The sequence below is a fragment of the Bombus pascuorum genome, chromosome 12 (assembly GCF_905332965.1).
Source record: "Bombus pascuorum chromosome 12, iyBomPasc1.1, whole genome shotgun sequence".
NCBI classification, from domain to species: domain Eukaryota; kingdom Metazoa; phylum Arthropoda; class Insecta; order Hymenoptera; family Apidae; genus Bombus; species Bombus pascuorum.
Genome location: NC_083499.1, coordinates 7,960,534 through 7,988,172, shown reverse-complemented (window position 1 = coordinate 7,988,172; position 27,639 = coordinate 7,960,534). Strand labels below are relative to the sequence as shown.

Below are 27,639 nucleotides of genomic sequence, written 5' to 3'. Positions count from 1 at the left end.
CTATTCAGAGGAGGCTACCAACGTCGGACTTCGTACTATTCAGAGGAGGCTACCAACGTGGGACTTCGTACTATTCAGAGGAGGCTACCAACGTGGGACTTCGTGCTATCCAGAGGAGGCTACCAACGTCGGACTTCGTACTATTCAGAGGAGGCTAGCAACGTCGGACTTTGTGCTATCTGGAGGAGGCTACCAACGTCGGACTTCGTGCTATCCAGAGGAGACTACCAACGTGGGACTTCGTGCTATCCAGAGGAGACTACCAACGTGGGACTTCGTGCTATCCAGAGGAGACTACCAACGTCGGACTTCGTGCTATCCGGAGGAGGCTATCAACGTCGGACTTCGTGCTATTCAGGGAAGGGTGTCAACATGGGATTTTGTAGGACCACCCGGAGACTACCGACGCGGGACTTTGTAGGACCACCCGGAGACTACCGACGCGGGACTTTGTAGGACCACCCGGAAACTACCGACGCGGGACTTTGTAGGACCACCCGGAAACTACCGACGCGGGACTTTGTAGGACAAATAGGAGGCTACCGACGTAAGACTTCGTGGGGTTCAGAGGAGGTTATAAATGGAGGATTTTGTGAAGATGCAGTAAGATGTATTGGCGCCATACACATAAATATACTTTGTGCGACTCACGAACATTTAATTCAGCGCAATATGCATATATATAAACAAAATAGCAAACCAACAGAATTATGTCACTATAAAGGGTACCGATACCAATTTTTTACAATTCAGCAAAGCAAGCAAATAAGAAAGGTCCCTATATAAATCATCAGTTTCTTACTGCTGACCACGATAACAATCAGTAAGAAGGTCATAGAAAATCATACATATTAAATATTAAGAAGTGTAAGATTTAAGCTGTATGAAAGCAAAAGCTGTGTGATTACATGATAATAACGTTACTAATAAAGAAAGTAAACTATTAAAGTACTAATTTTATAAATCTAATAGTTTAAAAATGCTCACAGATTGTACATGTCTAATAAATTTTTAAGGATTGCCGTATGTTTTAAAAATATCTGAAACTTGACTTCGATCATAAAATTTAAGAATTGTTAGTGGTATCGCTAGTTATTAGTAATTAGTATTATTAGCTAGTAGTAGAATAATTTGACAAAAATAAGATGTATTATATGTATTAATAATAATTAAGTAATACTAATAATGCTGTTGATTATTAAGCCAAAATAGTATTTTAATTTTGTATAATTTATGCATTAAGCAGAAATAAAATATTAAAATAAATTGACTGTTTATTATTATTTATTATACCAATATAATTCAACAAAAATTAAAGTTTCAATCTCTTTATATCCTCGGGACGAAAATCTATCCTCATAGAAGCAATACGTCGAACTTCAGCAGGTGTTAATCTCCATGCTATTGCATCTGCACCACAATAATCTGCTAGTTCTTCTACTTTTTCAACGCTTAATATGGTAGCTATTTGCGTTAATCGTGCAAATTTATCACGTACAGACCATGAAGTAACAGCGGCTAAGTAACTTGCTAATGACCTTACTTCTTTATCAAGTATAAGGCCTCCCGCCTAAAAAATTATTGATTATTAGGAAATAAACATTAAAATTAAAATAAAATCATAAAATATACATACTCTGTTAAAAGTAGATTTTAATACAACTTTTTCTAAACGAGCTGTTACTTCAGCAGTAAGAAGACCAATTAAAGCATCATAATTAGATGCTGTTAAACTTCCCTTAAAACTTTGAAGTAAACCTTCTAAATTCATAATTAAAGTTTGTACGAAAGGTTCTTCTGTTTCATATCTTAATAAGTCATCCTACGGATATTAACGAATCGTTACGAGTTTTTTACTTCGTTAACTCATTTTAATCATTTCTTATGATTATATACTTTGTTTACCTCATTTATATGATGATCCACTGATAAGAATGCATCGACCCACGGTGTGACTCTCGGTTTGACAGCGCTTACTCGTAATTGTTCTAGACCATAATCATTAACCGCTCGTAAAATCGACATAACACCTTTTAAGCCGGATAAACAACTGTCAATTTTACCTCTTTCTTTACTTTGCATATTGGGAAACGTCGCATCTATTTCTGTACTAAGACTTTTACATAGCGTTTCAACATATTCGATACTTACGTCGGTGTTATTTAGATAGGCCTATGAATAAAATACGTAAAACAAATTAACCTATAAAATATGCAAGACCTGTAAATTTTGTACTTAATACTACCAAAAACATTAGACGGGCGAGCTCCGTATCTGAAGTTTGTAGACGACCATGTTGTATACTTGTTTGAAGGGCACTGTAAGCTTGTGCCAAATCTAAGTATCCTGCTGGATAACCTTGTCGCAATCGATTTCGTAATCTGTTTGCAAATTCTCCTTCTAATATTCCACAAGCCATATTAACTACAGCACAGACACCGTCTATACTCCAACTTGACATAGAACGCCTACACACGAAAATTTTGTATTTTATCTGTACTTGAATTAAACATAAATTATAAAATTTTGTCAATACCTAATACATTTCTGTACTATAAAGAAAACATCATCAACCATACTAGATGTTTGTTGATCTTGATCTAAGGTGTCCATTCCTAGTGCTTTATTTACACTTTCTTCGAGGAAATATCTTTCTAAAGCAAGATAAGCACCTAAAAGTTCTTGCATACCATGTGCTAAATCAGAATTGTTGATAATATTTTCGAATTCATTTATTAGATCTTTGTATTGTGCATCATTTGTTACACTAATTTCTACATCATTCTGGAATAAATATGTTATAATTTTATAGAACCTTGAAGTATTTGAAAATATTTACGTATGTATGAGTATTTAAAACACATTTAACTTACTTTAACCCTTCGTTTTAAGAATCTTATGTATAATTCTGCACGTGAATGCATTATAGTAATTTCTCCCAATAACAAGTCAAACTCTTTGGGATCTGCTCTTTCAGAACTTGGTTTACGAACATGATCATTTACAATTTGTACTTTCTTAGATATTGAGCGGTGTTTCATAAATTCTGCAATAATCTTTTTAACTTGTCTATTTAAAACATAAATTTTATATTTTTGAAAGTACATACAATTTCCCTATATACACTATAAATATAAATACATGTAATATACCTGTCACATTCCTTTTGCAAAATAGAAATTGTCGTTAATAATCTTCCAGGACCATAATATGTTTCGATTATTGGTTGGTGTATCTCTACAATACGAGCAATTCCTTCAAATAGTAATGTCATAGTGTCAGAAAAAATAACTGACGCCCTTTTATCATTACTTTTTATTTCTAAAGCTGCTTTTAAATTTTTTTGAGCTGTTTCTTGCAACTAATGTTAGAAATACACAGTTATATAAAGTTTATAGTGTTTAAAATATAATATAATATAATATAATATAATATATTACCTTTGTGCATAAATAACTACAAAACTTTTTAAGGCCTTCGGTATGCATCTCTAATAAAGGAAATATTTTGAAAAATCTTTCAACAGATGCAAGATCTTCTAATTTTACTGCTTCATCAAATTTATGCGTAACCACAGTTCTGAGTTGTAATGCAGCTTGTTGTAATGTAATTAGAGAACAACTGACACTAGTGTGATCCATCAAAATGTCTTCAGCTGTTCTTTCTAATAATTGTTGATCCATTGATAAATAACGATAAACATGTGCTGCACCCTGTTCATAATCTTCATTACACAATGCCATAGCTACTCCTTCACTACATAGTTGTAAATCAAGAATGTCATTAACACGTCTTTGACATTCGTATACTCTGCTCTATAATGTAACAATAAGTAATTAAACTTGATGCATTATATGATAAACAACTTAATAATGAAATTATTATCAATAGTGTAGTCAATATTGCAGCTCAACTTACTCTTGCTAAATCCAATTGTCTTACTTTGGCACTTACATTTTCTGCTAGTTCATTAGTACGTCTAATCATATTACAGAACTTTTCTCCTTCTGTCCGTATTATAACAATATTAGGTAATACCTTACTTATACTTTGGAGCTTTGCTTCTACATGACATTGTTTTGAAAGTATATTTTCTAAACTTTTTTCTATCTTAACCTGTAATTAAGTAATTACTCTTTAAATACACCTGATTTTTAAAAATCCAAATGAAAGAATCAAATTTGGAAAGAAGATATGATGAAACCTCATCTTCTGATAATTTATTAAGTATATGTGTCAAATTGTCTTGATTTGGAGATAAATCCATGATACACATTATACTAGTGCAGAATACGAAATTTACATTACACCTAGAATAGTTTAAAATTCAACAATTTTATTAAGCCGTGAAATTCATCATACTAAATAATAACATAAGGGAAAGACGATTCAACCGTGTGTATGTATATATATATATATATATGGCTAGAAATTTATAATCTATCGTATTAAAAAAACATTTTATGACATATATGGCGGAATCTTTAAATTTACTTTATTTTGTAATTGGATAATTTTTATGATTATATTAAAGAATAAAAGTTACATATTTTTAATAGTTATTTGTGTTTTGTATTTCTTGAGTTATTTATTCATAGGTATATATTTTATTGTTTTCATTGATACATATAATAAATATGAAAAACTAATAATAACAGTATTCAAATTTTGGTTGAGCTAGAAAATTGCATCTTTATAGTCGAAACATCCTAAAAGAATTTTGCTAGATATTGATTAATTTTGAATATTTTTATAATGAAATACAAAGTATACTCGAACGAATAAAAATCGAGATCAGTCGTATTCATGAATATCAGTATAAATGAAAATTCACCAATGACAACGCCTTTAAGGTGTTCCACACATGCATCGAATCGTCCCACGCATCGCGCGTGGTTTCTAAAGGAAGTTGAGTTCTTTCCGCGCATCTTACGCGTTTTCCTGAAGGAAAATGGCTACCAGCTGTCATTTAATCGAAAAGTATAACTTCTAAAGTGACAGAATTCTGTGAAAAATCGTTTAACGTGTATAAGATCGTCTGGCGCGATGCAATTACATAACGTTGAAATCATTTAATTGAACGACGCCACTTTTCATCTACATGCGGAACCCGTGAAACCTCCTACAGTGCCATGAAATTTTATTCCACTTTACTGTTTACAGTTTTTATTTTTTGCAAAACGTATCAGGACTAACAAGTCAACGCTACTTCCACGCTTTTTAAATAATTTCATCACTTCAGTAGTCATTTTAGGATCGTTACTGACAATTTAACCGTGCTACATATTAAAGACTACAAATTTTTGACCTGACTCATTATTTTTGGAGCTCGTTAATTGCAAATACGGTAAACTATTGTTTAAGAATATTAAATATGGAAATTACAATATGTAATGCAATTTACATTCTATGAATTTTATGTAGATACTAATTTTTGTGATTATACACTTTTGTTAAAGTTGCCAATGTTTTTTTTTACATTTGGACAATATTTCTGTCTTATTTCAGAAAAGCAGCATGGGTTCGAGCCAACAGTTTTCTCTTAGGTGGAATAATTACTTAAAACATATTACTTGTGCTTTTGATACACTGAGAACAGAAGAAGATCTCGTTGATGTAACTTTAAGCTGTGAAGGAAAAAGAATAAGAGCACACAAAATGCTATTATCTGCATGTAGTACATATTTTAGAGATTTATTTAAGGTAGAGTAAAATTAAGAATTTAATAATTTATTACTGTTAACATATATTTTATAAATGATACTTATTCTATTTTAGGAAAATCCATGTCAGCATCCTGTTATAATATTTCGTAATGTAAAATATGATGATTTGGCTGCATTGGTTGATTTTATGTATCAGGGTGAAGTAAATGTGGTTCAGGAACAATTAGCCAGTTTTTTAACAACTGCTGAACTGCTTGCTGTTCAGGGCCTTACCGATGGTACAGGAAAAGATAATGATAGTTTAGTAGAGGTATGTTTTTCAAAATTGTTAAATATGGTTAGATATTTTCTGCTTAAATTAAAATAATGCATTTGTATCATGTTAAACTGTGTTTCAGGATGACATAGAAATTCCTAATGAACCTGAAATTCAACTTCAAAATGCTTCTAGCAAAACAGCAGCAGACAAGAGAAATAAGTCACCTTCATCTCCAATGCCTTATCATGCTGTTGACTTACAGCCTGATGCTCCACCGAGCAAAAGACGAAAATGTAGAGAAAATGCAAATACAAATGCGGATAAAACTATAAGTAATGCTTTATCTTCAAAAGATTCTGAAAATAAAACCTCAGAAAATCAATCAACGACTGGTTCGGATCCTGTTGAAATAATACCACTAATGCCAAATTTGAAGTTGGAAATGCCTGAATATTTAGTACAAGATGGAAGTAGCTGTAGTTACGAAGAACAAAGTTTGGGAGACAGTTCGCTAAATAAGATTGGTATAGAAGATACATCATCTAATACTCCTGATCATGATCAGAAACCTGATATCACTCAGACATTTTATTCGAGCAATCAGTCTACTTCAGATAGCTTGGATCTCAAACATCAAACAACTGATGTTGGTAAGATTTTTATTATTTTATTCTATTTTTAAAGCATAGAGGGATATGTTGCATAATCTTGTTTGTTAACTAGGGCACTTGCTTTCGAAACCTAGTACTTCTGGAGAAAGATTAACACAAGAAGCAGTGCAGGGTAAGTGTTTCCCTAATCAGTATTTACTTTACCTTACTATGACACATGATATAATGTTGTGCCATATCTTTTAATTTTTTAAAAGAAATGTTAACAATTACCAGAACTGTATTAAGAAGTTATTACCAATAAAACGTACATAATATAATAGAATCTGTAATTCCTAGTATTTTATAGGTACAACAATTTGAATCAGATATGATGATATTTGATATTTATATCGAAGATTTAATTAAGAGAAATGGCACTGTAAACTAACTTTAAGTTTTGTACCCATATATTGCTGATGCTAGTGATTCCTAATTAATTTTAAAATGATATTTAATTATCGATAGATAGTGCATTTTATGTTTATAAACGTGAAAAAAACAATTTTCGTTTCACCGAATTATGGTTATCCTACAATATATGTATCATTAATATATTATAAAGAACTATTTGAATATGGGTACAAAATGATTTTTATGCGTATTTTTACATATAACTTCTATTTACTTTAAATTATTCGAAATTTGATGATAAAATTATGCAGACTATATACATAGAAGAAAGGGGATTAATTTTATTATATATTTAATTTGAAAGAAAGTTGCGTGAACTTCTTATGACGTAAAGTGTAAAAATTTAATAGAATGTAGATACAGTTTTCTATTATCGTTACACATAAAAGATTTGTTAAACACTGATAAAGTTAAAGCCATTAATAGTGGTTGTAGCAAAGATTTTTTATTAATTCAAGATGAATAGGTTTCAGACAAAAAATTCCAGTTATTACTTATAGATTTGATTTTATAAAAAAAAAAAACAAGAAATTAAAAATTTTGTAAAAAAGTTTATTCGCATTAAAAATATTATGATTTATGGAATATCAGATTTTTTAGATCTTACGTTTAAAATAGTTTTTTTTACCTTTTTTGTTTGTAAATTTATTATTTTAATAAAAATATCAGGATCGGGTTAACCAAAACGATCGTGTAGTAAAATATCGATGCAAATATCTTGGAATCATTAAAAAAAAATGCATTTTCTATTGTGAAAAAATGTTACTTTATTTCCGTTAATCATTTAACTGTATTATAATATAAAATATGCATGGTTTTTGGATGTAAATGTATGGCATAGGCACTCGGGTGTAGGTTGAACTGTAGATATTAGTAAGCATTGCCAAGTGCTGTATGTGTGCCGACAATCATCAACATTCCCTTAATAACTCGTATAAAGCCACTACTGCGTTCCTTCCGAGCACTAACTGTAAGCATATTTCTGTGTATACACTAAAATATCTTTCAACGCTGGTATGAGGTAATTTCTTTGAATCCGCAGAACTGTACGCAGGACACGCACGCACGTGTGTGGTGCAAATACATACATATCTCACATATTGATTTCACTTGCATGCAAAGTTAATCTTAAATTCATTAATTTCATCGTTGTCTCTATCGTTTATGTAGATATAATAAAAGTATGGATGAAAATTTAGAGAAAGAAAAAACAAAAGATTATTACACGGTTCTGTGTATATTCTAATGCTATGAATTCGACGCATCGATTGAAATTCAGATTTGTAAATGAAATACTTATTTCGTTTTCCTGTATCTATGATTTTCGTATGATTTGCGAAATTTAATCGGTATTGCTATTTAAGATTAACTTGCAAGCTTGTATATTCATCTTTTCTCTCTTTTTTTTTTTTTTTTTACGACAAAACTTCGTAGCCTTGTAAAAGAACTAATTTGAAGTAAGTAGCAATGGTGGTGGTGCTGGCGATAATGGCATGTAAATGATCCTTTTCTGTATCCGAACATCTTGTTATATACTCATTTCTTCTTTTATATAATGTACCGTAAATTCCAAAAACTCAATGTGGGTGCGTGGGTATCCGATATTTAGGTCGAATCGATAAGCCTTTGAAACACGATAGGAATGGGAGCATTATGTTTATTTCACTGAACGTTCAATTATTTTGTCAATAAACTTTCATTTCTTATGTAGAAACGTCAAAGTCAATTGTTACAGCGCGATTATTTTCAGACATGATATAATTCGAATTGTTCCGCAAAGAATTTTTTAACGCGACCCGATCCGAAATACATTTGACCTGTTCAAAAGTCAATTTCGGCAGGTAGGTAAACAAAGCTTCTTTGTGTTTATCGTTTGATCGTTAAAACAGGAGCATGAATTATTCGAACAAACGCGAATTTAATATCTACCGATAGTTATACCTTTGCGTGCGGAAACAGGCCCGGAAACAGGGTTTCTAGAAGAATTTTTGTATTGAAAATTCCGTTCGGAAACTGTAAACCGAAAAAGGAATAGAATCGTGTATGCAATTCATGTAACAATATTTCAGGCGTGAAATAACCATGTAAATAACGATATAAACGATACAGGAGGATGTTTGTATGTTATTATTAATGCGCGGAAGGGCGATCGAACTGATGCTCTATATTAGAATTACGAGTGCTGTGTGTGTGTGCGTGGATTACTCTCCTTTGCTCGCGCTGTACGCGCTAAACTTTTTTATAACTGAGCGTGAAGCGATGTTAAATTGTAATCGTGTGCCGACCTATTGCTCTTCAGCAAATTGGCGATAACATACTGAATCGAAGAATTATTTATCAAGACGGTGAAGCGTCGGTCGATCGATCTTCAAACTTACAGTCGATTACCCAAGCGCAACACAATCGTTTATCGGAATTTTAATATATTGTTCTGTATATAAAAACGACCAGGCAGGCTTCAACTTGATACTTTCAAATCTTTAACGACATTGTCGTTTTACGTTCATGCAAATAAGAAATCTTGGAGCGCAGAGAGTAAACGTACACATGCCCGAACAGGCAGTACGATTTCTGAACGATGATCAGCAGAGGCACGTAACGAAGTTAAAAATAGCAAAATAAAATAAAAGATACATTAAAAGAAATACATGTGAACGAACGGCTTTTTTGATGATCAAAGACAAAAAGAGAAAGATGATTCACGAAGGACTTGATTTTCGAATGGGAAGGAGCAGCATTCGCGATATACGTGCTATATACGTATGTAAAATGTATCAAACGCACGTATGATACGTGATAGTTGCCAGACTGCGTTTCAAACGCAGGGAAAAAGAGAAGGGGAAGTAGGGAGGGGTGGTAGCAAGGAGAAAAAGTTAAAAATGTAACGATTTTATTATCGAGGCGGGAAGCAATGAGAGAAATTCGATCGAGGAGTTCGAGAAGAGAAACACAAAACGAGAAGGAAAGACCGGTGATCGACAGATTCGGCTAGCACCTGGCAATGTTACATTTCCATCTAAATACACGCATACACGTACGAAAAATATATCGTTGGTATTGGTATCGCTGATACTCTAGACTGGCTTTCACGGCTACGGGATTGGTTGGTGCTGGGATTGGTCGTTAAAGAAATTTGTTTACTAATGGTTGCCTGCATGTGCACATATACTTAAGAATTGACTAACCGAAGTGTTTGGCCAATGTGTTTTCTTCAGGAGGGATTACGTACGTATCTGGTCAGCCGCATAGCCTCAGCAAAGCAAACGGTCACGGAAAAGTATGTGTACACTGCAAGCAGCGCGGAATGGTCACATCACGTGGAAAACTCAGGCAGACGCGCTTCAAATGTTGGCCCTGCAATGCCTGTTTGTGCCGCTGGCCATGTTTCGTCGATTTTCACAAAATGCGCGCCATCCCGCACATCCCGCCCCCATAGCACCAACTCGCCCCCTCCGATCACCCTGAGTTAATATCGTTACTCGACTAATCACACACCCCTTGTGCTTTTCGACTTCCTCTGTATGTTACATCTACGAAAAGGGAAAACGACGTGAATTGATAGTGAGAAACAACAGGGGAATAAACAGAAGATGAGAAAAAGAGGAGAGAAAGAGAGAGAGAGAGAGAGAGAGAGAGTGAGAGGGAAAGGGAGAGGGAGAAAATGAGCATTAGAACGGGAACAACATTCTTTGTTGGTTTCTTTTCTCTTTTCTTTTTTCCTCTTTGGTCGATATCGAAAATGTTATATTTCGGCCAAGTTGTACGCATGTGTATTTATTAGCAAACGTATGATTTTTTTTTTTACTATTTTTCCTTCTGTTTCTGATGCGATCGCGAATAATTTTATTATCCTGCTTTCGTACGTTTACTCTCCACGTTAGTTTTCAACCGGTAATCTCTTTCGTGCCTTGTGATTGTCGGTTTTATTCTGCAAAATTATTGGGTGCGAAGCGCATTTCGCGTGTTCTCGATGTGGACGCGTGGTCGTTCCGCACGCAACCTTCTCGCCGAAACAGCTAGGAAATGCATAATACGTTTATGTGATAGTGTTGCGTTTTCATTTTTGTTATTTTAATATAATGTATGCGCGCGCGCGTGTACAATTCAATCTGTTCAACAATCTAAGAATACTTTAATCGTTTATTTTCTGGTCTTTCGACACAGAGGCTACTTCGTGAAGGAAGTAACAATGAACGTTCTCGTTCGAAACCTATCATACTCCGAACACGATCTTGCTTCGTTGCAAGTATTGTCCACCTGTCAACTATTTTTTACAATGTAACAACAATTTAGTGCTTATTTATGATTCATGTTAGTCGTAAATTATCAGTTAACTGATCGGTTATTATCCAAACAATGGATATTCCTTCAAACCGTTTGTATTTTATACTTAGTAACTTGACCGCGCTCGATGGCTTGATCGTCTCATATGCTCACACTAGCATAATAGAAGAAACGTTATTTAATTTAATTTTGACTTTATATCTACATAAGACTGCGACGAGTAAATTCGTTATCGATTTATATGATAATGTTCTACGGCTCTTTGTCGATGGTACTTAGATACAAATACTTGGTCACCTTCGTCGGAGTACTAATGTCTATTTCATCCTTCTTTCTTTTTTTTTTCTTTTTTTTCTTTTACGAGGTACGCATATGTGGTGATATTTTATGCATGTATTATTTTGTCATTTTTACCATCATTTTTATTTGTATCTTGGTACATTTCACGAAACATTCACATTGTAAATCGAACGTCATTATATTTAACGATTTCGTTTCAATAATCACGGTCCAATTATATTCAACTTATAGATATGTGAAAAGTAAGCAGCTTACTCATTACGCGATAAGTCGACTAGTGGGTAAAAATAACTTGTTTAATCATACAGTTACATATACATGGAATTTTGCTACTCTGTGTCACGCGGTTACTATTATTGAGTCAGTAGTAACCGTTTCGTTGGTACAAACTACGAGAGAAAAAGGCGTTTTATAAAAATCCTATGTTCATTATCGTTATCATTGTCGTAACGTTCCGAAGATCTCGTATAATTAAGTTTGTTAATGGCTAAATAGTGTCGAATGAATGCTTTTTGTATTTGTATGTATCTGATGGACTTAATCGTAAGGCGAATAACGATATAGTGTGCTTTCTAGTACGAGCACTTATAGACTGACATTCATCGTTGCACACATCGCTCATAGTATGAAGAACTGGTTGATTTAATCTTCCCGCTAGCATAGATTTTCAGAATCAAATTTGTCGATTTATACGGTTCACAAAAAGTCCGAATTCGCAAGTATAAAATGCCGTCCAATTAATTTCCTTCAAATACTCGTGTTATGTAAGGCGTTGGGTCGATAAAAAGCGCAACGTGAAACGTTATAAAAGATTCGGTTCGAACGAACAACTTTAGAAGAAAGTTGTGAAACACATGCGAACTTTCTAATAAAAAGAATCGAAGCGATATTGTAATTGAAGACAGCTTATCTTTCTTAAAACCCACGTCACGCGAACGATCCTTTGAAAGACTAACTAAACGTGCAGACGAAGATGGAGGAAGGAAAGGAAAATGAAATGAATTCCACATTCCTTGATAAATGGAGTTATTACAATATTAGAAGTATATTATATGTATATCGTGTGGTTGGTAGTATTTCGGTGTATTTCAATAGCCTGGGGCCTTGTCGGGCTTGTATCTCCTTTCGGTGGTGTCATATGCTCTCTGTCTCTCTATATGGTCTAATTAGATTTAATCTAATCAGCTTAAGCTTTCAACGCACATCGTGTGAACGACCGTGCCCGAAATCGCGAAGGAAAGTAAACGATCCATCGTCTTGAATATATCGTCGCGAATACTAAGAAAAAGTTTGTGGATCGTTGAAATTTCAAATGATCTGTGCATTCGCATCCATATCAATATTCGTGTTCGTGTTCGCGTTCGCGTTTGCGGTTACAGAGACGATAGGAAAGGATTTTTCGGTGTTTTCGTAAGAACTAAATCGCGTAACGACCGCGTAAGAAGCAGAGGTGAAAGGTACTGAACGGTATCGTGTCTCTTGTCGAGAACGCGATATCTAAGTTTGCATACGGCACATAGTGTGTTCTAGTTAATATAGAGGTGATCTTGTGTGTTTGTGTTTATTTGTAGAACGAGCAGGAGATACCGCAGGGGGCGGGGGTGGTAGCGCCGGTCCTGCAACCGCGGACCTCGTCTCGGACGATGACTACGGTCAGTCCACGGATACAGAATTATTGTTTCGCTGTAGAATTTGTTGGAAAGGTTTCAAGCATCCGATGTCGTTGACACTGCACAAGGACTTGCATACAGGGCAAACCAGGTGTCCGATTTGTCAGCGCATCTTCAGTCGAAGTTACGACATGAAGGCTCATTTGCTGCGCATCCACAAGTGCACGTTCAGTGTCGACGCTAAATTGAACTTTCGAAAGTGATCGTATAGTACTGCCTCGTGAGGAGACATTTATTTTTTATCGTCCTTATATTTTACTTTCGGATAGAAAGAACCGGCTGAACGATCGATATCGTCGTGATACTGTTGATCGGTGACCATCGCGTGTCTCTCGTCCAAACAAAACGTGATTGTTTCTAACGTGATTGTTTTTAATATGATTTATTACTTTTTTATATATATCATGTATATATGTATACATACATATGTATATAAATATATATATATTTATATATATATATATGGTTTTTTTCTGACTCAACAGTATCATATCGATTCTAAGCTGTTCTAATCTCCGGAATATTTTTTTCGTACTCTTATGCGTACCTCTTCTATTTATCGTTCGCATTAAATCTTGATATATTTAAATCTTTGAACAGACACGAGAGATTTCGGCAAGAATCGATTGGTTTATTGTCAATCGTTTTCTGTATTCGTGTTAAATAGACTGATTGATGTCAGTAGACTCGAACAAAGTGCCATCAACGACAGATGACGCGAGAAAACGTAAAGTTCCTCAGAGAGAAACGGTATTTAGAAAATAAGCGATTCAAAGAATTAATTAGTACTTTTTACTCGTGTCGCTATAAAGTAAGATTCGATCGATCTTAGTTTTTGTTTCCTACACTTTGTTTTATTTCGTAAACGATTATTTACTTATTCGAAATACGAGAGAAATGCGACTGTTGTTGGTGCGATGCGCTATACCTATTCGTTTAATTTTTACATTTTAATACATCGTATCTATTTATAGCTGAAAGTTTTACGTTATTACAGGATGTTTGTATACGATTTACTAAAACAGTCTCGAAAGATATATTTCATATTTGAATCACTGTTAGAAAGTTATAATAAAACTTTCCAAAAACTACATCCTTTGTTTCACTCGTTCAAAGATCATAAAGATAATTAACGAAAGGACAACGTTGAAATCGATTGTTTAACATTCGGTTATTCGTATTACCGTAGCTATCGATACAGAAACGTTAACATTTTCAAGCTTCTTGTTGTTCCGGTACTCGAGAAAATCTTCTCTTTTCTCTTTAGCAACAGACGCTTTGTTAAACATGCTTGTGGGAATTTTTCAACTTACAGTGGCTATACAGCAGATATACTTTCATGAGACGAGTCACGCTCGAGAAGACGATGGTTATTTGCGATACGTGCCCCAAATCCTCTGTGAACACTCGCTTGTCTGTCTTTTAGCCGTCCGTTAAGACGTGTCCCCTTCGCGATCTTACTCCCTTGCTCCTATTTCTTTTCTTCCTTTTCGCGAGGCAAAAGTCACGATCGCTATTTTTCAAGATATTCAGCGCGTCAAAATTCAACCAAGTTACTTCCATGATAGATTGACATTAGAAAAATAATACAGAGCAAGGGCAAGCAATGAACGAAACCGCAGAAAACATTAAAGTCCCGTTTTCAAGATTCGAAACATGCAAAACAGTGAAATTTTATCACATAAGTACGAAGCTGTCTGTGTGTATGGGAACAATTTGGATTGTGTGCGCAGAATCTACGCACGATACAACGCCCATTGGGAATCATCATGAGCATCAACACGAGCTTCAGCAGCAGCAGTTGCAACAACAGGAGCAACGACCACAACAACAGCAACAGACCAGCCTCGGCTACGAGCGGATCAGACGTAGGCATAAGCCTCTTCATGATCGAAGTGGTCGTTGGGTATGCGATGTCTGCGGTCGTACTTATAATCGTGGTGATTCTTTGGCGCATCATCGTAGTATACATAGGGGTGACACAATTTGTCCGATCTGTCAGGCTGTTTTCGCTCGGAAGTATACGATGCGCTGTCACATGTTAAATGTTCATGGTATTAATGTTAAATAACACGAAACTTCACACAACTAGAAATACTTATGACTTTTATAACAGTTGAATAACAAACTGTAAGAATTGCAAGGCTGGTTTTATATTATCATAGGCTGTGAATTTCACGTTTAATTTGGTACTTTGAACTCCACGCGAGGAAATACCGAAATCGATCCACTACTGTTTCGATAGAAATCATTTGCATTCACTTCTCCTCTTTCGGCTCTTACTTTCAATTCGCTTTCATATTTTATTCGTGTACACATATCACGATAGTCGGCAACGACCAAGCGTAAAACTGTGTTATTACGTATGTACATGGAATATCCATTACTCCGTAAACAGTAATACGTATGACCTACGCCATGATCGCTGAATTGTTACATATCGTGTACATAATAATTATGTAATCTATATATAAATTATGGGAACCCACTGGTTATAATTTTATTATTTTATGGTTGAACAATTTTTCATGAACGCTCAATTGATTTTTTATACTTGTTATCTTTGTTCGAAACATACCAGAGATACCTTAATTAATCGATACTAGAGATAGAGAGAGGGAAACAAAAAATCAACACGTTGCCTTTCATGCTCCTGAGTTCGATTCTTTTCCTAATATTACAAATCATCTCTTTGGAAATACGGAACTTAAGACGATAGATTTCTCTGTTCCTTACTAAGGAATTCTTGTTATAGTTATGAATTTTGAACAAATTATTGTGTAAAGATAAGTCATTGCATCGTAGCTTGTACATATTATAAAAGAATGTGTTTGGCGCAAAGAATTACCATACACCGTTATTGCTTTTTGTTTTGTACGTACATGCGTGGTCTGAAAAATAAAAGTGTCGTATAAGATGTATCGTTCTTTTGTTTTTTTTTTCGTTTGTTCTTTCATTTTTTTTGTTCTTTTCCTTTTTTTCCGTTGACAAGCGCTTGCGTTAACCGCGTCCACGAAAATGTAACCAATGACGACTCGTGATTATCGCCCGATATTCACAACATTATCATGAACCTAGTCTCACAAATAGACGTATGTTCATCAAAAGGAATACATGATTGTCGGTTCACTGCACACAGCAGGCGTTTAACGAAAATTCACAGAAAATCTAATTTCTTTTGTATCATATATAAGGTAAATGTGTGATCACCGTAATTACAAGATGCTTGTTTTGTGATTTTCAATTGCATTTCTAACTGCAACTGATCGATATACCTTGAAATAGGACTTCTGATATTCTTCTGCATGAATATTGAACATTTTTTGTACGTATATACATTGTTTGGTTGTCGTTCAAACGTTGTATTCACAATTCACAGTAGCATGATCGCTCCAAAAGTTTAAAGTTGCGTGTTTACCACCTCGTGGTTGCTCTTCCTTGTACAACTCATCGTGTGTGCTGCCTTTTCTTATCGTTCGTCTCCTCGAGCCGTTGATGCATAGATCGAGTGAATTGCAAGTAGGATAACAGAAAAGTAATTATCATTGAATAAGATAAAAGAAAAAGAGAGAGAGAGAGAGAGAATGAGAAAGGAAGAGGTAGGGAGGGAGAAAGAGAGAAGGAAAATGGAAAAAAAGCATAAAGGAAGGAAGGAAGCAAGGAAGAAAGGAAGGAAAGAAGGGAAGGTACAGGAAATGAACGAATTAGAGAAAACAGCGAAAAATCGCGTGCGATCGATATTTTCTAATGCTTATCAATGAGAATAGTATTGGTTGTGTAAAAGATCGTTCGCGCTTTAACGACGATACGCAAAAAGATGAGAGAGCACGAGATTAAAGACCGATAGACGTAATACTCGTGAGTGTCTGATTGCTCGCACAACATGGGCGTACGTACTACCATGAACGTTTATATCTGATTTAGATTCTCGTACGGTGGTCATCGAACAGCCGTCGCATTCGTGCAAACTCTGCGGTAAAACATTTTGGAATCGGGACTCGATGTACAAACACATGAACATGCACAAAGGAACGACTCAATGTCCGGTATGTCATAAAGTGCTGAGCCGCACGACGCACATGAAGCGACATTTAAAAAATCGGCACGGTTGGCTGGGCGTCGGGACGACCGCCGCCGCCGCTGCAACTGCAGTCGCAAACGCCGCAGCAGCCGCCGCCGCAGCAGCCGCAGCCGCAGCCGCTGTTGGGTCTGCAACCCCAACTGGAACCGGAACCGCGTCCACCAACACCGTTCCCGGTGTTCCCATAGTCTCCACTGTTAGCGGCGCTTCAACGGCGACCGATGTTACGACCACCCTGCCGACGCCCATTTCCGTCTCCTCCACCGCGATTGCCCATCAAAACGTCGGAAGCCCTACCGCTGGCCTCGAATCTAATGCTACTTATACTACTATACGCATTAGAGAAAGCAGCGTCGAAAGAATCACATCTAGTCCTATTCCTTAGTGTGAACATATCCTGCCGGATCCACTCACCCGTCGACGGAAAAGAGGATAAACGCGCGCGCGATTCTCCCACTCTTTCTGTCCCCTTCTTCTTTCAACCTATATCTCACCTATTGTCATTGCCATGTTTTTTCTTGACTCGTACACGTATAAACTATTCGAGTCGATATAGCACGCGTCAACTCTCCTACGAACATATGCTTCTGATTATATTTTCTCTTTAGATTCTAACACGTAGGTATTTTTACGTGAATATTATTCCTGCTAAACGAGTAAGTAAGGTATCGTAGCCACAAGCTAAACATACCAAAAAGCTATTACGTTTTTACCTATAGCAGATTAGCATTCCGGTGTTGTTTGATTCATCGAGAAACGGGACATCACGAGCGCCCTATCTTTCGAATTTAACACGGAAATTCGCTAGAAATGTATATATCATGAAATGTCACTCTAGTCGTCGACGGGAAACCTATGTTAAAGACACCTGTCTTACACTTTACGTTATACCCTAGTCATTTGTACACATGCGTGTGTGTACGTCCATTTATGTACATCCATATATGCATATGAAAAAGGAGGAGGAGGAGGTGGAGAGGGAAGGAGTAGAAGGCGAAGACGGAGGAAAAGGAAACGATGAAGAAGAAGATGAAGAAGGAAGAGAAGATATCGCGTGCGTAATGACGAGGAAACCTTGTATTAACGTTTTTTATAACCAAAGACATGCAGTAGATCAGAAAGAAAAAGGCAAATTATTTTATCTAGTCAAATGAGTTCGGTACTTAATAGCGTGTAAGGAGGAATGTGCATCTTTCTTTGTACGATCGGCCGTGAATATGCAAATTTCGCAGAATCCTGAACGATAGATCGACTATGAGACTGAACAGAAACGTTCGATCGTTTTCGAAGCTTCGATGTCTTTTCAGTTAAGTTTTTCCGCCTCGACGAAAGTTTCAGTTTCAGGATCGGCCGTTAGAAGTTTCTATCTTTATTTTCAATCATCTCGATCGATCTTGATGGTTTTCTTCTTCGCGAAACATCGCGCGTGATCGTAAACCTTCCTCGAGGCGAGGAACGATTCGTACTCACGATGTTGTAACGTGTAAAATGCATTCGATCATTGATTGGAAGTACGATCGAGTACTAGAGAAACGTGCCATTTTCGTTGCTCTTTCTTTTTCAAGTGGAGCAAACAAAAGCTTTATTTGTGTTTAGCGACCAAGCTGTTCTTTATTGACAGTAATTGGCATTATGTTGCTCATTTGTTTGTCTGGGAGAATCCGTATGTTACTTCCGGACCAAAATTTCGCCATAATATATACGTTTATGATATTAAACATACTCATTATGCCGTACTATTTTAATTATAAGCACAGAGGCTTGCCGAATTCATATACGTGCACATATTCGCCTATCTACGAAAATTAGATAGAACTTTGTTTTCGTTTATACATTTATGATAATATGAATATAAGAGTTAATATCTTTACCTTATGTTATTTTTTGTTAATTTTATTATATTATGCTTATTGTTTGCTTGTTTCTTTTTCTTTTTAGTTTTAATTTGGTTCCGTTTTTCTATGTTAGAGTTTTATCTTAATCCAAAGAGCCGTAACATCGAAAGAAGCTTGGCTTCTATTACGCGAGTTAATTCGGTTCGAGTCGTTTACTTTTGTACGATTATAAAGAGGCTATTATTCGATTATATATACAGACAACATGCGATATGATCTCTTGCTCGCTGTATGCCAAAGTTCTTTAACATGTTGTAAATCGAGCATAGCGTTAAATTTATATTTTGCGGAACTTGATTGTGACGTGACCAAGTACAAATCGAAGCTAGTTGACGAATGTTAAAAAGGGAACAATTTAGCGCAATTGTCGTAAATTAATCACAACGTTGACTATGCCGCTGATTTTCGATGCTTGCACGATTCTGTTCTATTTAATTTCTATACGAAGATATTTATGAAGTATCACTATCACTATCAACAGAAATGCAAACATCACAGTGGTAGTTAACGGATGGGTCAACAGTTTAGTAACGTTCTTTTATTATGCGAAGAAGCAAATTTTCTTTATGCAAATTAATGATGCTTAAGTTATAATTTGCGATCGCATGCGTTCTATAGTTCTATATATACATATATATAGAGAGAGTATATAATATATATGTATTTCGTGCTTATTATATTTTACTTCGCACAATTTGCACGTATACGTTTTATTGTGTAATTTCGAATCGTCTTTTTTCAAAATCGACGATATTTTATTAGAGGAGCAAATCTACGTTTGATGAGATATATTCCTTTCTAAGTTACTTTTATCCCCCCCCTCCGTGTTTTATTTATACTAATTTACTTTACAAATTAAACAAAAGAAGCAGAAAATATATTGAAATGTACATGCGTTTACTTATACTTGTGTATGGATAGACGTCTACGTTCAATTTAAAGGAAACGAATGTGCACATTCCTCGGAAACCACAATACAAATAAGTACAAGATTGCCAATTATTACTTTAGAAAAATTGATATTTCTTTCTTTAGTTATTTATAAAAATAAGAAGTATCTATATATATATATATATATATATATATAAATATATATATAAATATATATAAATATACAAATACAAATATATAAATATAAATATATTAAAAAATATATATACAAATATTATAATATATCATTATCACGATCTTATGTTTGGCTTATGCAAGTTAACAATGTAAGTAAAAAAGAAAAAAAAAAAGAAAAAGAAAAAAAGAAATATGTGTGAATAAAGTTTCAAAATGTGAATGCTGCAGAGTTCTTTTTTCAAACATAATCGAAGATTTCAAATTTCGATTACATTCTTACTAAACTTGTTACTTTAATACGAATCGATCTAGATGAGTAAGTATATAACGAGTTGTTACACTTTATACAATGCGTGTTGCACAAACGATAGATACAAGCTTCGCATTTTTTTATTACTGGAACTTAAACACGTACGATATTGTACAATAAATTTTTGCGATAGAACTAATGTCTGCAAAACATAAAACGCTCGATGAGTCGACATTATCAAGATCACCTATTGTGTTAACTAACGAGCTAAAGGTTACAGAATACGTTGCGTATGTTCAGCGATGTCTAATTATAACGTAGTCTGTGTAGGTATCAAGTACTGATATTCGTAAATGAATACGGAAAAGTATCTAATTAACATCGATTAATGATTCTGTTTTGAACACGGTATAATTGAATTATTACTTTTGGCGGTTGTCACTGTACCATGTTAAATTGTGCTTTAACGTTTTCACGCTTCTCACAGTTACTACGTTTCTTTTTTTTTGTTTCTCAATTTTGACACACCAATAGGACTTTAATTAATATAATATTACTGCATATAATATTAGTGGCAATACGTTGATACATAAAGATCGCGGAATCACATCGAGTCGCATCGATGTAAGTTATTATTAGATAGAATGAAATGAAAAATATTTGTAGAACGAAGTAATGATTCGAAAGGGATCCTTGGTTGATATTGCAACTCGCAGAGCCGCATAAACCGGATAAAGCAATCAGTTTTCGTATTTACTGTGCGTATCGTGTTGTCGTATCGACGCGACGATGACGCGACCACGACCGGTACGTACGAGTCGGCTCTGAGAACAAACGCAAATCAACGGAGGATTCGATATATGGTGATTTATCATTTCCGATTGGAAAGGCGGTACATCCAGCACAGGTAGAACAATGATCTAGTCTGTGTTACGTGTTACTGTCCCCTCAATTTGTTTATGAAATGTAATTGCCTAGAAAGCAATGAGGAATCGGCGGGTCACGTGGCTATTAATGTGTTGCAGGGGGGGTGGGACGCAATCGGAAGCATGTTGGCGATACAACTGGTCAAGTGGTGATGCAGGGTCCAGGGCGTTTTTCGTGCAGACTCTGCGGAAGCGTTTACAAGCACCTTGCTTCGCTGACCCAGCACCTTGAAGTGCATCGCAACCAGACTACCTGCATCCTATGTCACACCACTCTCAGTCGTAGAACCGACCTGCGACGTCACATGCGTCTGAAACATAACATGCAATGGCAAAAAACGATCCAGAAGCAGCGCAGCTCGAAAAACGAATTGGACTCGTAAATTCTTTCGAACGCGTCGAGAAATATTGCTTCTCGCTCCGCCCTGGTCCCCCTATGTTTTTCTTTTTGTTTGTTCGCGTCAAGTAGAAATATCTTCCGATCTTTTCCCTCGATAATCTCTCCCTTTTCTGTTTCCTTTCTTTTGTTTTTAGCTTCAGCCGTCATTTTTCCTTTTCTTTGTCCGTCAGTTGTCGTTCATCGTCAATGTGTCAACGCTTTTCTTTTTACTCCGAGAAGTAACTCGTTTTTACCGAACCATCCTTTAAAATAACCGATGTTTCGCCATGTATTTTGTCGTTCGTACACATTGAGGTGAACCATTTGGTTAGCGTATTCTCCCTATGTACAGTATTAAAATCGGACAGGGGCAAGAATTGTAGAATCTTATGTTGCTTGCATAGTTCTTGGAATATTTTAACGTTCGCGTAACATTTTATGATATTAACCGTTGCCGTTAATTTTCGCGTGAAACAGAAAGTTTGAGGACAGTAACATGGGACTTAATTAATTTGTATTTATCATTTTCTAATCCCGATCTCATTCTTTCGATACCTCTGGTACAGTATCTAAAAGCTGGTCTGGTACGAGGTTTCTTTTACTGCAGAAAGATAGGAGTACACGTTTTCTTCTTCGGGAAATAAATATCCACGGACTTCTTAATTCTCTGATTTTCGCAAGCTGATACATAATACTTACCCCTTTGCTATACTGGTAATATGCGTTTTCGACTTTCAGATAAGCGAACAGTCACATGGCGCGTATGCTTTTATATTACTTTCGTTTCTCATCGCTATGCTTTTAATGTAAAGCGATAAGAAATCGAAAGATTTAATTGCAATGTGTAACGTTATTAACGCGTCTCCGCTCTATAAAAATTCTAGTCAATACTGTACAGTACTTTAAGCCATTGTTAATACGTTTCTTTCTCTTATCGTATTTTCGCTTACACGATACAAACTTTTAAGTCGACAATGTTCCATACGGATCTCTGTTACGCGCCCGATTATTAACACGTTAGCGTTAAAAAACCCTCGATAACTATTGCGTTCGCAGTGAAACACTACGAGATCGATGATAATACAGTTTCTTCGATAAGCGATGATTATCGACAGTGTGCAGACGAACTTGCAGTTGTGTACATTAGTCGATAGGCGATAGAATGTATGAAATACAAGATATCCATATCATCAATAGAAGAATTACGATATTTCGATGCGAGTAACAGGATGGTCGAGTCAAATGCGTTGCATTAGCGTGCAAGTAATGGCGTTCTTCGAGACTTTTAGATGCGTATTACTACAACTAAATGTTGCGACTCAGTAGAAGCTATACTTGTGAGCAGCCAACCGTTTTCCACTCATAATGTACTCGAATCAAATGAAACATGCGGCACTCGTCGTAAAAATCGTCTTAAATAACAACCTCAATATTGATATTACACGGACTCTGTTTACACGTCTGTTATTCGCGTGCTCGAGTTTTCTTTTTCGATAAGGATGAACTTAGCTACTTTGAAGGATCGCATAGACAGTGCCTTACACACAATTATCTAGTTTTACATTTTACATATTAACTTTCCAGATGTTTACCACAGTTGAACGCGTATAAGAGAATATAAGAGAACTGAAAGTTTTATTCTTTTCGTCTGTGGCTTCGTGTAAACATTGTCTCTGTATAAAATTGAACGAAACGATTCGTTCACCGATAATCCATATGACGAGAATGTAATTTTCGATCGTTCGATACGGTTCGGATTGTGTCTCTTAACTCGGTCTTTCTTATTCGTTATTTTCTTTCGCGATTTATGAAGCCGAGAAGTGTCGCGTTACCATTCAAAAGTTCCAACTTTACCGCTTAAATGTCGTGCGTGTCGCTTTTTTATAAATTAATTTTATCGATAATGCTAATTAACTTAAGTTATTTGATTATTCTACGCTATGAGCCTTACGGAAATTCTATTTAATCCCCGTGAGTAGATCATATCTAATGAAATTCTTAGAAATAAATAAAATTAAATAAGGGGTAATTACTCGATAATATTTTAGAACGATATGTTCAAGCTTGAATGTAGTGAAACTATTGTATGTTAGATTTGTAATGCGACACAGTAAATCTTAATTAAAAAATAATGAACGTAAAGCGTGATAAGAGCTCAGTCATTTCGATTACGTGTATCTTAATGGGAATTATAAGATGTGCTTCTTACTTTATCCTCGAATTGATTGATTCGCGAGATACAGGCATTCCGTTTCAACTATCGATACAAAATTATACGTAAGGAGAGATCGATTTGTCCGATGAAAGACATTGTTTATGCACGATGAAGCACTTAATCGTAGAGTTACGCGTAGTTCTAAACATAGATGTTCGCTGTTGAGAATCGCACCAAGTTTCAAGGTAAAGTCGAAGTTTTCGAGATATCTCGTAAACGTTCGATCAGAATTTATGCCATTAACTAAATGTTAAGTAAAACATGTACTTGATTGCAATGCGTTTTTCTTTTAGATATTAAGTAAGATGTTAGAGTGACAGCGTGAATTCATACGATGTATATCGCACGATAGTTGACGTGTTAACGATAGTTTACTAAATTGGTTTCACAACCAGCAATTGTCTTATCGTCACATCGATTAAATGATATTTAAGCAGCTGTCAGTATTTTAAAAGCACACACACGCGAGAAACAACTAAATGCATTTATCAGAACGATGTGTTTGCAGTAACGAATTTCATTTAACAGGTCATGGGTAGCTTTCGCGAAAGGAACGATACACATAGATATCATGTTTGAGTGGAAACTTTATTTCATAAACTCATGGTTAACCATATATCGTGAACGCGGAACGCACTACGTACCTAGACGAACAAATGCAAACTGTCTATAGACAACATGGTCAAGTAATAATTGCGCCGGTAGCAGCAAGCTTTTTTTATTTCGATTTAAAAACGTGTTAAGTATATGTATTAATTGTGAGCTTGTGAGTTAAAAGTGACATAACAGTATGCTTTGAAATGTTATTACAGCAATGTAAATAAATCAATTTACAATGGAAGTTCCAGTGTTGATATCTTTCAGGAAAGTGATATGCATATATCAAATAGAAATTGCGATCGAGGCAAAAATTTGCGAACAGACGTAGGTTCGATGCATTTCTCTTACGTACTAGATACATATTAAGTCTTAGATGCGTTCTAATAACATTCAACTCGATTTATGGTATTTATTTACAACGAATTAAAGATATAAATGTGAACATAACAATTATCTTCTTTTAAATGTATTCTTGATTACGGTTCTGTTCTGCTTGTGGTGTGTGAACATACTCTTTCCTTTTGCCTTTTCTTTTCTTTTCATATTTTTTTCTTTTCTTTTTTAATATAATAGGAAAGTGGATATTTTGCAGTTTCACAGACAATACGCATTGCGGTAAAAACCGACCAGTATACCGCGAAAAATATATGTTCCTGGGATTCTTGGAAATATCTCCGACAGCCGGACAACTAAAAATTTTTTATCAAATTTTGAGAATTTTTACATTTGATATTTAGTCAAAGATCTCAGGTTATCCTTGTGATATCCATTATTTTACTCTATATACTAGTTTATGTAATAATAAGTAGACTTATGAGATTTGAAGTATCATTTGTTACGCGTATAGAAAACAAGTTCGTTAAAATCATTTACCTATGTTAGTATTTGACAATCGCGAAGTACTTCTGAAAGAAATAAAATTCGTCTCGAAATATTTATTGCGATATAATGTTATTGCAGCGTTAGTTATAGGAAGATATAAATTTATAGAGGCACACACAAGGATACCGGAATGGAGTTTACATTCGCCAGGGTGGTTCTGTAATAAATGCGGTGTAACATTTACAACGCAGCCCGCTCTTCTACGGCATATTACATCGAGACACGAGGAGTCGCAGAGTTCTACCGCGTACTGCAACATTTGCCAACGATTTTTCAAAACAAAGTGGAGTCTGGCAACTCATAACAGCAAATATCATAGAAACTAATATTGAAATGATACGAGCTCGAATTTTCGAACGAAATTTATTCAAATTCGGATCGGGTCTCGCTTCAATGGGGACTTCACAAACTTAGGAAAATTAGATTCATACTACAAATATTGTACGCGGATATTTTTCATAATAGATGTAATTGAAAGATGATTACGATATTGGTTATGCAAGCATTAGGTTTCTATAACTAAATTACTTTTATTAATATTTATTTCAATTCTAAATGTAACCGTTCAATCAAAGAGAGATACAAAGACGATTACAAGTCCTTGCAAACACAGCGCAGCGAATGTAACATTGGAAAGCATCCTATTATATTTGTGGCTGATCTTATACAATCTGTAATATTCACACACACACACTCGCACATACATTCCAGAACAAGGAATGTCGTAATTATAAACCCCCTCTTAATGCGAGTACCAAATGCAGTACTGATCCACCTTGAACTTTATAATCTTGCGCCGTTTTTTCGTCATTCCTAAAAGACAACAAAAATTTTTATATTCACGATACATTCACAGTCGTTAAATAATGAAGAACTTACACACGCACGCACACACACACACACACATACACACAGCTATGAATATTAATTAATACAGTTCTGATTTTAATGTAAATGTAAGATATATTTGACAAGGGAAAATAAGAAGAAATGATGTTAAAATATCATAATTGATGGAACAGGAACCAGAAAACCAGGACAACTATACAACTCAGATTCAGTAAGGACTGTAGAAAGTCACTTTCCAGAGTATGTTCCATCAACGCCGAAGAAGATGAATGCTACAAGAAGATGTAAAGTTTGCGCATCTAAGGGTATGCGGAAGGAATCTCGTTACTATTGCGCTTATTGTAATGTAGGGCTATGTGTTACACCATGCTTTAAGCAGTTTCATACTAAAAGTAATATCGAATGAAACATTAAAGCATAATTTTCTCTTTAGCAAATTATCTTGTACAGTCGTGTATATTATTTTTATATTCAATTAGGATACCTACATTTGCTTTCCAGAAAATATCAATCGCTGTTGCTGAGGCGGTATCCCTTCCTTTTCTTCCACTCTCTCCTTAATCCTTTCTACTTTATCTGTAGGTTCTATATCTATTTCAATCTATGAGAATAATGATATCTGTGATTGCTCTTAAACTTAAATATGCATCTATTAATCATACATATTAACGACGTATTTGTGAAACTTGATAGTAAACAACAATATGTGTAAGTAATAGTAAATAACAATAGAGGAAGAATATATCTGTTATTTGAAACAAACTCTAATTTGTGATAATACATTATTATTAATTACATCAAGTGTCAAATTTTCTATTTTTAACTGACAACACGATTTTATTAGAATGATGATTTTACTTTTATAACTGTTCTTTTTTCTAAGTGTATATATAAATAAACGTTATGTTACATATTAAATCGCCAAATTGTATTTAAAATACATAAGATTATTTTGCAGTTACTTGCCTCCTTTCCGGTAAGAGTCTGAAACAAGGTTAGAATATATTTTCAGAACTTGTTATAAATGTCGTAGGCCCATCTCCGCCGGTCAATGTTCTTACCTTCACTTTGATCAACATTGTTTATGTTTTAAAAGACAATTTAATAAATAATCACTCTATGGTTACAAATTAAAAGCTATTGACATAAAGATGCACGTATGCGGTTTTCTGAACTTTGAATAAAATGTTCTATCTTCACCATATCTAGTGAGAAGTCTCTATACCTCCATCTAACGGTAATTCGGGAACG

At 35.1% G+C, this 27,639-nt stretch overlaps 3 protein-coding genes across 9 annotated transcripts; 1 reads left to right on the top strand and 2 right to left on the bottom strand.

Moving 5' to 3' along the window:
• Window positions 1-1,270: 1,270 nt before the first annotated feature.
• On the bottom strand, window positions 1,271-4,356 carry LOC132912635 (conserved oligomeric Golgi complex subunit 4). The gene is made up of 10 exons (XM_060970217.1): window positions 4,205-4,356; window positions 3,919-4,116; window positions 3,441-3,815; window positions 3,153-3,361; window positions 2,874-3,069; window positions 2,537-2,784; window positions 2,246-2,468; window positions 1,906-2,172; window positions 1,637-1,822; window positions 1,271-1,570 (listed from the first exon to the last, which is right to left on the bottom strand). The coding sequence occupies exons 1-10, from the start codon at window positions 4,274-4,276 to the stop codon at window positions 1,313-1,315; spliced, it is 2,232 nt and encodes a 743-aa protein (XP_060826200.1). The 5' UTR covers window positions 4,277-4,356; the 3' UTR covers window positions 1,271-1,312.
• Window positions 4,357-4,816: 460 nt separating this feature from the next.
• LOC132912592 (broad-complex core protein isoforms 1/2/3/4/5-like) lies at window positions 4,817-26,828 on the top strand. Of its 7 annotated transcripts, none has more exons than XM_060970121.1 (6): window positions 4,817-5,347; window positions 5,509-5,703; window positions 5,779-5,976; window positions 6,065-6,575; window positions 6,649-6,708; window positions 17,168-19,115. In XM_060970121.1, exons 2-6 carry the CDS (start codon window positions 5,518-5,520, stop codon window positions 17,707-17,709), a joined length of 1,497 nt encoding a protein of 498 aa, XP_060826104.1. In that variant the 5' UTR covers window positions 4,817-5,347; window positions 5,509-5,517; the 3' UTR covers window positions 17,710-19,115. The 7 variants fall into 7 exon arrangements, with proteins under 7 accessions (XP_060826104.1, XP_060826106.1, XP_060826107.1 ...); XM_060970123.1 differs by lacking the exon at window positions 17,168-19,115 and adding an exon at window positions 14,977-16,164; XM_060970124.1 differs by lacking the exon at window positions 17,168-19,115 and adding an exon at window positions 13,145-14,334 and having other exon boundaries at window positions 4,818-5,347.
• On the bottom strand, window positions 24,627-27,591 carry LOC132912596 (NEDD8). Its single transcript, XM_060970134.1, has 4 exons — window positions 27,450-27,591; window positions 27,355-27,372; window positions 26,877-26,989; window positions 24,627-26,352 (listed from the first exon to the last, which is right to left on the bottom strand). Exons 1-4 carry the CDS (start codon window positions 27,465-27,467, stop codon window positions 26,268-26,270), a joined length of 234 nt encoding a protein of 77 aa, XP_060826117.1. The 5' UTR covers window positions 27,468-27,591; the 3' UTR covers window positions 24,627-26,267.
• Window positions 27,592-27,639: the final 48 nt, after the last annotated feature.

Bases quoted from the DNA above. Each gene is read 5' to 3' on its own strand.
- LOC132912635 (XM_060970217.1), bottom strand. From the start codon at position 4,276: ATGTGTATCATGGATTTATCTCCAAATCAAGACAATTTGACACATATA. The intron at 2,785-2,873 runs GTAAGTTAAATG...TATTTATTCCAG, and splicing joins TCTTAAAACGAAGGGTTAAA to AATGATGTAGAAATTAGTGT. The intron at 1,823-1,905 runs GTAAACAAAGTA...TAATATCCGTAG, and splicing joins TGGATCATCATATAAATGAG to GATGACTTATTAAGATATGA.
- LOC132912596 (XM_060970134.1), bottom strand. The intron at 26,353-26,876 runs GTAGGTATCCTA...GTTGTCTTTTAG, and splicing joins ATATTTTCTGGAAAGCAAAT to GAATGACGAAAAAACGGCGC.
- LOC132912592 (XM_060970121.1), top strand. From the start codon at position 5,518: ATGGGTTCGAGCCAACAGTTTTCTCTTAGGTGGAATAATTACTTAAAA. The intron at 5,704-5,778 runs GTAGAGTAAAAT...ATTCTATTTTAG, and splicing joins ATTTTAGAGATTTATTTAAG to GAAAATCCATGTCAGCATCC. The intron at 6,709-17,167 runs GTAAGTGTTTCC...TATCTGATTTAG, and splicing joins AACACAAGAAGCAGTGCAGG to ATTCTCGTACGGTGGTCATC.